This window comes from Brassica napus, chromosome C5 (genome assembly GCF_020379485.1).
Source record: "Brassica napus cultivar Da-Ae chromosome C5, Da-Ae, whole genome shotgun sequence".
NCBI classification, from domain to species: Eukaryota; Viridiplantae; Streptophyta; class Magnoliopsida; order Brassicales; family Brassicaceae; genus Brassica; species Brassica napus.
Window position 1 is genome coordinate 4,134,636 of NC_063448.1, and position 11,108 is coordinate 4,145,743.

The 11,108-nt window shown below is 34.4% G+C and overlaps 2 protein-coding genes across 2 annotated transcripts; both read left to right on the forward strand.

The window, feature by feature from the left end:
* Positions 1-1,266: 1,266 nt before the first annotated feature.
* LOC106399760 (amino acid permease 8-like) lies at positions 1,267-5,088 on the forward strand. Its single transcript, XM_013840214.3, has 6 exons — positions 1,267-1,628; positions 1,866-1,959; positions 3,142-3,356; positions 3,698-3,840; positions 4,149-4,373; positions 4,519-5,088. Exons 1-6 carry the CDS (start codon positions 1,325-1,327, stop codon positions 4,936-4,938), a joined length of 1,401 nt encoding a protein of 466 aa, XP_013695668.2. The 5' UTR covers positions 1,267-1,324; the 3' UTR covers positions 4,939-5,088.
* A 2,316-nt stretch (positions 5,089-7,404) lies between these two features.
* LOC106399830 (amino acid permease 8-like) lies at positions 7,405-10,346 on the forward strand. Its single transcript, XM_013840280.3, has 6 exons — positions 7,405-7,938; positions 8,603-8,696; positions 8,781-8,995; positions 9,150-9,292; positions 9,446-9,673; positions 9,772-10,346. The coding sequence occupies exons 1-6, from the start codon at positions 7,626-7,628 to the stop codon at positions 10,189-10,191; spliced, it is 1,413 nt and encodes a 470-aa protein (XP_013695734.2). The 5' UTR covers positions 7,405-7,625; the 3' UTR covers positions 10,192-10,346.
* The last annotated feature ends 762 nt before the right edge of the window (positions 10,347-11,108 follow it).

Below are 11,108 nucleotides of genomic sequence, written 5' to 3' on the forward strand. Positions count from 1 at the left end.
ACATATATATTATAATATATACCAATTTAGGATTGAAAACAAAATATTTATATAAAAATAAATGAAAACAAAAATCCGCGCGGATCGAGATCTAGTCTATATTATTAAAACCGAAATACCTTTTGGTACTGTTTGGAAACTTTGATAGTAGATTAAATGAAAGTTGTTTGTAAACAAAGATAGCATATTAAATAATTTTTTTATTTACATATTTAGTCATTGTATTTCTTTCTCATTTACAGATTCTGTCGTTTGGAAACTTGAATAACAGATTAAATGAGAATTGTTTGGAAACACAGATAGCACATTAAATATTTCTTTTTATTTACATATTTAGTTATTGCATTTCTTTCTTATTTACAAATCTGCCACTTCACTTAAAATAAAAAATTTAAATTTATTAATTACAATGAATTGTTATTTCTTTTTTGCTGAAAATAAATACACAAACTGTAATATATAATATATATTAATCTGCTGCAATACAATTTTCAAGAAAACCAAATATCATAAAATTAATAATAATTAATAAAAACCTACTGTAAAAAATTAAATCATTTTTAAATAAATAAACAAAAAATCAATAGGTTAATATATGAATATTACAATTACATCCAATTGCATCAAATTATAAAATTATAAATATAATATTATGTACAGATAAAAATTATTATCAAACATCTATATTATAATATAATATATTCTACTCTAAATATATTTTACAAAACATAAAAATATAAATGGACATTTTATAAAATGATTTATAAATTTACATTGAACGCAAGTTAAATCCAACACACGCGGTAGTGTCTAAGTCAGCCTTACTCTCTTAAAACCATTAATGAATTGAATAATGACTTTTAGTTTAAGAATTCTTTTGATCGAAGGAAATCCATGTATTATCAAAACGATGAGAATAAAATATGGGACTCTAACCAGTAAATGCAAAGGAAATAAATGAAATGAAATCCTCTTGGTGTATTTTTTCTTCTTTTTTTTGTAACACAAAATCTTCTTGGTGTATATAACAAATTCACCAAGAAGAAAAGCAAAAATTATACATTTGATTTTATCTAGTTGCTAAAAAAGGAGGAGTTGACTTTTACCTTTTTTCTTCTTTATCGGCAAATGTGAGTGATTTACGTGACAAATGCAGAGTCGCAATATTGAATGTATTTGCTTTTGTAACATGCACTGTAATTATTTTTTTCTGACCCGTGCCATACACATTGACGCTTGTTTGTGTATATGACACAAGTATCATTTACACTTCTTTAATTCAGCTTGTAACTATCTTCTCTCTTCCTCGGTTTCTCCTCTCAAAATGAAGAGCTTTGACACGGTGGAATCCGGTGACGCTACCGGGAACAACTTCGACGATGATGGTCGGGAGAAGCGAACGGGGACGTTGGTGACGGCGAGTGCGCACATAATCACGGCGGTGGTAGGCTCAGGAGTGTTGTCGTTGGCTTGGGCTATAGCACAACTTGGTTGGGTGGCAGGAATAGTGATTCTTGTAACTTTTGCAGTCATCAATTACTACACATCCACTATGCTCGCTGATTGTTATCGGTCCGACACCGGAACACGCAATTGTACTTACATGGACGTCGTCCGAGCTTACCTTGGTATGTCATTTATTAATGTTTGGCATGTTTGAAAATATAAACAACATGGTATATAGTTCATTGGCTTTGAAAGATTTACTTTATTTTAGTTGTAAATAACTAAAGATTACTAAAACCGAATGAAGTTAGTTAGGATTAGTTTGATTTTGGAGATTTTTTCCGAGTCAAAAGTTGTAATCAAAATTTTTTATTTCTGTTTCTGGTTGTTTTAATATAATTTGATTTTAAAAAAAACAGGTGGTAGGAAAGTGCAGTTATGTGGACTGGCACAATACGGGTGTTTCGTAGGGGTCACTATTGGTTACACCATCACTGCATCCATAAGCTTAGTGTAAGTTGCAACTTGTAACTTATTTTCGATTACGTTATGGTCAGTGCCGGTCTGGAGTTTTGGAAGACCGGAAGCGAAAGAAAAAAATGGGCTGCTTTCCGTATGATCAATTAAAAGAGTTTGAATATTAAAAAAAAATCAGTGTCAGAAAATATATATTCAAATACTAAAAAGATAAAAATACATTAGTTTTCAAAAATAATTCTTCGTACATTCTTATTAGCAAAATCATTCACTAAATTTGTGTTGTCCATTCTTGTAGTCATGATTCTCTTTTTAATCGATATGACTGTCAAACCATTTAATTTTCACTACTTTATTAATATGTTTCTCTACAGATTCATCAAGTGTAGAAGGTACCTTAACATGGAATCAGCCATTAAATTTGTTATCGTTTGTTCTCTTCTTTTCTCTTATTTTTGTGCATCTCTCTTCTTCTTTTTTATTCTTTTTGAAGACACTAAGTTACAAAAAGGTGTTTGTAAATTAATAAATACATTGTTATGCAAAATTAGTAAGATACAACGAATGAAAAATAACACGTAAATATGATTATATTTGGTTAATATTTAATAAATCTGGCTGCATTGATGATGATGATGGAAATTTTTTGAAACTCAACTTGGAGAAATCAATGATTAAGAGGAAGATGAGTTTGATTTGGAATAGAATGATAGGAAATTTAGATTGATGCTAAATAATTAGAGACTCATCACTAATAGGAGGAAGAAGATGACATGCCTAATGATAATGAACACTACATCAATTAAGTTTTAATTTGTGTTCTTTTTTATTCTTTTATTCTTTTATTCTACTGCATTAGATAATTTATTTATTTCCTTTATCATTAGCTTCCTTATCAAAAATATTTTTATTTCCTTATTTATAGAAAAGCATTAAAAATATACTTCACACAAATGAACAATCGTTAATAACCAAAATAAAAAAGTACATATGCGAAGGGGTTGAACCCAGCCTTGGTCCAAAAAAATGTTAAAGTGCACTTACCCATAGCCGCTGCACCAAGGCCACCTAACAAGATTTACGGCCGAAAATAATTTAAGAATTTGAGGGCCGGACGCCGTTGCTTCTACCGCTTCCCCTCAGGGCCGGTACTGGTTATGGTTACTAACGTTTTGTGAAGAAAAAATTAAGTCTTGGTTAATATGTCGTGTTGGCTAGAGCGATTGGGAAAGCAAATTGTTTTCATGACAAAGGACATGGTGCTAAATGTTCCATGCCAAATTATCCATTCATGGCGGCCTTCGGGATCGTGGAGATTATTCTTAGTCAGATTCCTAGCTTTCACAAGCTCTCTTTTCTGTCTATTATCGCTACCGTTATGTCCTTTTCTTATGCGTCTATCGGAATTGGTTTAGCCATGGCCGTTGTGGCAAGTACGCTTTTCTCTCCCTATCTTATCTTTTTGTCTTTAAAATATACATTTGTCGAACATGCTCACGCAATTTCAAAACCCTATGCAAATATCTTGGCAAGTACGTTTTTCTCTCTGAGATAAGTCTATACACATATATATTCAAAACTGATTATAAACTGGGTTGACTTGTTCGAATGCATTAGTTGTCCATCTTTTTAAACGCCCTCGATCGTACATACAAAAAGTTTGTTTAGGTAGAAACGCATCTCGATCTAAGCCTAATATATTGTAGGATTCTCACAGATTTGTAAGATGATATATGCATGTGAATTTTCTAACTAAAAAGGTGTGATATGAAAGGTGGGAAGGTTGGTAAGACGGGGGTGACAGGCACGGTGGCTGGAGTGGACGTAACCGCGTCTGACAAAATATGGAAGTCGTTTCAAGCGACTGGAGACATCGCCTTTTCATACGCTTATTCCAGTATTCTCGTTGAGATTCAGGCATGCATTCTTTCTTCTATAGATGTTTTGGGGGTCATCATCAAAATAGTGTGGCAATTTATTATTATTATAATTATTGCTTTTTATTTGCATTTAAGTTTTAAAATCATATGATATATATGTTGGTTGGGTTAATAACTTTTGATGATGGTCTTATGATTCTTATCAAGAGAATATATATATCTTGAATTTGACACAGAATAATATAAGTTTCACTTTAAATAATAATTAGCCTTCAACCGCGGTTCATACGTTAAGCTCTTAAAAAAACGGTGAATCTCATATGTTTTCTTTCTTTGTTTTTTTAGGATACATTGAGATCAAGCCCGCCAGAGAACAAAGTCATGAAGAAAGCAAGCCTTGCCGGAGTCTCAACTACAACTTTTTTCTACATGTTGTGTGGCTGCATCGGATACGCCGCATTTGGAAACAAAGCCCCTGGAGACTTCCTTACAGAATTTTTTTATGAACCTTACTGGCTCATCGATTATGCCAATGCTTGCATCGTCCTTCACCTAATAGCAGCCTATCAGGTAACTCATAAGAATATAGCTAGAGTCTCAGATCAAGGATTGCTCGATTATACAGAAATAATTAGTACCTACTACTAACAACTTTGAAGTTACCTATGTTTGAAGTTGAAAACAAACATATTGATGATGTCTTTAAAATGGGCAGGTTTTTGCACAACCAATATTCCAATTTGTTGAGAATAAATGCAACAAAGCATGGCCAGAAAGCAATTTCATCACCATAGAACATTCGATGAACATACCATTCCTAGGAAAATGTCGCGTCAACTTCTTCAGACTGGTGTGGAGGACAGCTTATGTGATTTTGACAACAGTTGTAGCAATGATATTCCCCTTCTTCAACTCGATCTTGGGCCTTATCGGGGCGGCCGCATTCTGGCCGCTAACAGTTTACTTCCCGGTGGAGATGCACATCTCGCAGAGAAAGATTAAGAAGTATTCTATGAGATGGATCGGGTTGAAACTCCTTGTATCTGTTTGTTTGATTGTTACCCTCCTAGCCGCAATAGGGTCCATCGTCGGCTTGATAAAAAGTGTCAAGGCATACAAGCATTTCCACAGTTAAGATTAGTTACTTGTAACCTAAGCTATCTGAATTTTGTGGTGACTACTTCGTTCAAGACAAAACAGTTGGTAGTAACTACCGCTACATATTGTTGTGCATGTCTATTTTGTGTATCTTATATAGTTAACGGCGTTGACTTGCACGCTTGCTTATCCGGTTTTTAGAACATTGGTATTATGGCCTTATGAGAGCAGATTTACTTTGAAGTGTTCAAGGAAACATTCATATAGTAATGTTTTTATAAAAAAAATTCAATCCTATATTGGAACTAATATTTTGTATTGTTCCATTATATTGAAAAAAAAAGAAGTAAAAGTCTAATAGAAAACCAAAATTTTGAAAAAAAGGAGGAAAACTTAAGGTCAAGTCAATAGCCTACACATGACAAAAAAGGAGGAGAGTATGAAACCAAAGGATCTAGACCTTAGATCTAAAAAAATTTCATTCACTGTACTATTCGATCCACAGCTGCGTGTACTCTCCACACCTGCTAAATCCTCTACTTTGAAATGGCTTTTGGATGTCAAGCGTCTTAGTTTGCCTACTTCTTTGGCCGAGTCCATTTAACATCCAAGACGCCTTAACATATGGAGGCACTCACATCACCTTATTGTCTTTTTGGCTCTATATGTTTATTTTCACATCATTCTATTTTTTAAAGTATAGTTTGAGGTAAAGAGTTTCAACTCTATTCTATTTTTCACACTATGACTAGAGTAAAAATTTGGTGAACAAAAAAAAAAAAACTAAGTAAAAATTTGTGTTAAGAAATCTCGAGTAAAAAATTTGGTTAACTCTAGGCCTGGGACGGATCCGGATATCCGGAAAATTTAGGGTACCCGGATGCGTCAGATCCGTGGATTTAATATCCGGATCCGGATTCGTGGTTTCCGAATATCCATATCTCGGATATCCGTCTCTATATTCTATTACCCGCGGATATTCGGATTTGGATCCGGATCTGGATCCGTAAAAATAATTTTTTGGGGCTATTTCTGTGACAAAAACTTAAAAAGGCTATTTGAGATAATTGCCCATTAATTTATGTATAAATATTAATATATAAAATATAAATATTAATGAAATTTAAAATTTTAATGTGTTTTAAAAATACGGATCCGGATCCGGACCTAAAAATTAAGATATCCGGATCCGGATTCGGCTTGGACGGATCCAAGATTTTACTATCCAGATTCGGATCCATATACCCCGGATATACTATTTTCGGAGCGGATCTTGGATCGAATCCGGATCTCGGATAATAAGTCTCATGCCTAGTTAACTCTATTTATAAATTAGATCATTTATATGTTGTTAATTACTTTATTTTTAATCTAGAATAAAGTAATAATAGAATAAAATCCAATTCTAATATAGAATTAATCTATTTTGAAGAAAAAAATGGAATGATCCATTAGAGATAATTTTATGTTACTCGTTTAAAATTGAATGTTTTATGGATTATTAAAATATCTTAAAACATCTAGAACTAAGAAGAATTCGTATTAAAAATCAGCAATATAAACTCTCTCTCTCTCTCTCTATTTGCATGTGTCTCTTAAATCCTAAATTCCATATACATAGGGTTGATGTGTTAGTCACTAGGGCTGGACATTTTATCCGTTAAATTTGATTCGATTCGTTATCCGTTTCGATTCGATCCGAAAATTCTGGCTATTTATAAACTTTCGAAGCAAAGCAAATACTAAAAATCAATAAGCGTTAAATCGAAGCAAATCACAAATATTAAAAATTTGAGAAGCGAATATCCGCTCCGATCCGACAAAGTATAAATATATGTATATCTTAATTATATTTACTGTTTTAAATGTATAAATAAATATAATTATTATTCTAACATATGATTTGAAAAATTCTATTAACATTATTATTATTGATACTAAAGTATTACATTAAAAAAAGAGAAAAAACTTATGACAATTATAACTTTTTTTCTTAAGTTTTGTCTTATTATAATTGTTAACTAGGTTTAAAATTTACAAAATATGTAGTTACAATATTTTTTAATTTTTATTTTATATATCGTGCAAAAAAATATTTTATAAAACAAATTTGTATCGAATTTTCAAGATTATTCGTAAATATCTGTAAATATCTATTTATTTTTCGGATATCCGTTTTTCCGGATGTCCGTATTTTTTTGAATCTAAAAAAATTGAAAAATTAGATATCCGACATACGATGCAAATCACAAATACTTCCAAAAACCCGGATATCTGATCTCAGTCCTATTCGTTAGGTAGTTGTGCCTAGATCTTGTGTTTGTTTGTTCAAAGTCAACAATTATTTATTCCTCAAAATGTCCCAGTCAGCCTTAATCTCCTAAATCCATTACTGAATTGAATATTGACTTTCTATTCAAAACGATGAGAATAAAATAAAGTCTAACCAGTAAAATTTAAAGGAAATAAATGAAATAAAATCTCGGCGTGGATAACAAAATTCACCATTAAGATTATGAAAAATGATACATTTGATTTTTTTTAAAGAACGAATTGACTTTACATTTTTTTTTTACTTTATCTGACGCATGCCAAAAGAGGTAAGAGAATCTCCAAAATATCATAACCATTGACGTTTGTTTGTGTATATAACATTAATGTCATTTACTCTTCTTTGATTCTGCTTGTAAATCTTTTCTCTCATCCTCTGTTTCTCCTCTCAAAATGAAAAGCTTTGACGCGGTGCATAATCCCTCTGCGGTGGAATCCGCTGACGCCAACGTCGACGATGATGGTCGGGAGAAGAGAACGGGGACGTTGATGACGGCGAGTGCGCACATAATCACGGCGGTGATAGGTTCCGGAGTGTTGTCGTTGGCCTGGGCTATAGCACAGCTTGGTTGGGTGGCAGGAACACTGATTCTTGTAACTTTTGCCATCGTCAATTACTACACATCCACTATGCTCGCCGACTGTTATAGATCGGACGCAGGAGCTCGCAACTATACGTACATGGACGTCGTCCGATCTTACCTTGGTACGTATTGTATGTCTCTTTTTTACTGTCAACGACTACGTTGGTATGTTTTAACCACGAAATATAAACAAAATGGTATATTTCACTAGCTTTGAAAGATCTAGTCTATTTTATCCTTAAGAGTACGTGTACTATGCTTTTGAAATGGAAGAATAATGAACTTTATTTAAAAAATATATATAGAACTCTAATAAGATAGGCCTATTTCGCTTTTCCCCTCAATTATGCTTTCGGCTCGATTATCTTCATCATTCTTGTAGTTAATGCTTAATTTCCAGTATGTTTTTAGCCTTTTCTTCACTCTTCTGTTTTCTTAAGTTTGTCCAGTCTGTTTTAGTTCCATCGTTTGTCTCCGGGTTGTATCTTGTATCAAGCCGGCTCGTGGTTCTGGAAAGGAATTATACCTTTAGCGGCTTTGTGTAAGAACTAATGCAAATTTATATTTAATTTAATAGATGACAACAAAGACTACATGTGGTAGGCAAACTTGTTAACTAAGATTGTTTGGTTTTCTGTGTGAGATTTGTTTTTTTGTTCTATTCCAGAAGCGTAGTCGAGAAATTGTCTTGTCTAATGAGGATATACTCGTAATGCTGCCAACCGGTTTGGTTTAGATCCCTTAAATTTGAATAATGGAAATAGTTTTTTGATGTAAAAACAACAGGTGGTAGGAAAGTGCAGTTATGTGGACTGGCACAATACGGGTGTCTCGTAGGGATCACTATTGGTTACACCATCACTGCCTCTATAAGTTTAGTGTAAGTTGTTTCACAACTTGTAACCTCCTTCGATTATAATTTTGTGATGGTGACTAACATGTTGTTTTCTGTTGCGTCGGTTAGAGCGATTTGGAAAGCAACTTGTTTTCATAAAAAAGGACATGGTGCGAAATGTTCCATCCCAAATTATCCATTCATGGCGGCCTTCGGGGTCGTGGAGATTTTTCTTAGTCAGCTTCCTAATTTTCACAAGCTCTCTTTTCTCTCCATTATCGCCGCCGTTATGTCATTCTCTTATGCGTCTATCGGAATTGGTTTAGCCATTGCCGTTGTGGCAAGTACGTTTTTCTCTCCATATCTTGTGTTTTTGTCTACTTCTGTATAATAGGCTCAAGCAATTTCAAAACACTAGGCAAATATCTTGATACATTCATTAATGTAGGCATATGATAAGCATATGAATTTTCTAACTAATGGCGCATGAAATATAAGGTGGAAAGGTTGGTAAGACGGGTGTGACGGGCACGGTGGTTGGAGTGGACGTGACCGCATCTGACAAAATATGGAAGGCGTTTCAAGCAACTGGAGACATTGCATTTTCATACTCTTTTTCCACTATTCTCGTTGAGATTCAGGTATGCATTCTTTTTTTTTTCCTATAGATGTTTTGGTGGTCATCATCAAAATAGTGATTCTAGCTAGCAATTTTTAACTGTTGCTTTTTATTTGATTTTTATTATTATTATAGAAGAATGAATCTCATGTATCTTATTCTTTATCTTTTGTAGGATACATTGAGATCAAGCCCACCAGAAAACAAAGTCATGAAAAAAGCAACACTCGCCGGAGTCTCAACGACAACTGTTTTCTACATCTTATGTGGCTGCATGGGATATGCTGCATTTGGAAACCGAGCCCCCGGAGACTTCCTTACTGACTTTGGTTTTTATGAACCTTACTGGCTCATCAACTTTGCCAATGCTTGCATCGTCCTCCACCTAATCGCAGCCTATCAGGTGGGTCTCTGACCTAGTGCCTACTAAAAACAACTTTGAAGTTACATAATTCTCAAGATGAAAGTAAACATATTGATGATGTTTTTAAAAATGGGCAGGTGTTTGCACAACCAATTTTCCAACTTGTTGAGAACAAATGCAACAAAGCATGGCCAGAAAACAATTTCATCAACAAAGAACATTCGATAAACATACCATTCCTCGGAAAATGGCGCATCAACTTCTTCAGACTGGTGTGGAGGACAGCATATGTGATTTTGACAACATTTGTTGCAGTGATATTCCCCTTCTTCAACTCGATCTTGGGCCTTATCGGAGCAACAGCGTTCTGGCCGCTAACAGTTTACTTCCCAGTGGAGATGCACATCTCGCAGAGAAAGGTTAAGAAGTATTCTATGAAATGGAATGCGTTGAAACTCCTTGTATTGGTTTGTTTGATTGTTTCGCTCCTAGCTGCAATAGGATCCATCGTCGGCTTGATAAATAGTGTCAAGGCATACAAGCCTTTCCATAGTTAAGATTAGTTACTTGTATCCTAAGCTATCTGAATTTTGTGGGAACTATTTCTTTCAAGAAAAACAGTTTGTAGTGTTGGTGCATGTCTGTCTTTCTTAAAGAGTTAACGGCGTTGGCCCAAACGCTCGCTTGTCCGGTGCGGTTTCGTCCGCTTATTTAGAATCCCTTGAGAAACATTTGTAATAAATGGTTCACATAGTTTTTGACACATGGCATCTTCACAAGCATTCCAATATTAGAAGGGTGATGTGTCGCTTGCACAGAGCTTCTCAAACCAAAATCGCATAATTAACAAAATATGTTTCCAAATTTTCATCTCACGTGAACATAAAGAGTTTTGGTATATGAGCATTTTCAGACACGTTGAAAGTTTCTCGACCTCCGATATCAGCTTCGGATTCTATACTGGAGATCATGCAAACGGTGAACCGTTTGATGATTATATGGGAACGTTAGCGCATGCGTTCTCGCCCCAAATGGACATTTCCACCTAGACAGCACCGAGAACTGGATAGTCTCCAGTTGATTTGTGGCGACGGGTTTCCATCGGAGAGAGCGGATTTGATCTTGAATCAATGGCTGTTCATGAGATAGGACATCTTCTAGGGTTAAGTCATTTTCGGTTCAACTCTTATCATTGTTTCCAACCATCACGACTGGGCGACGTAAGGTTGATTTGACGACCAATGATGTAGAAGGAGTTCATGTATGGTCCAAATCCTAACTTCAAAGGCTCTAGAACTCCAACACCGTCTATTCAACAACGAGGAGACACTGGGAGTGGCAACTCCGGTGCTGCTGTGATGATCACGGTTCTAGATCAGTTTTGAGAAGAATATTAATGTCGACAGTTAGATTGTTGCTGTTGTATTTATTTTAGATAATTGATTTCTTCTTACATGAATAGATAGGTCAATAG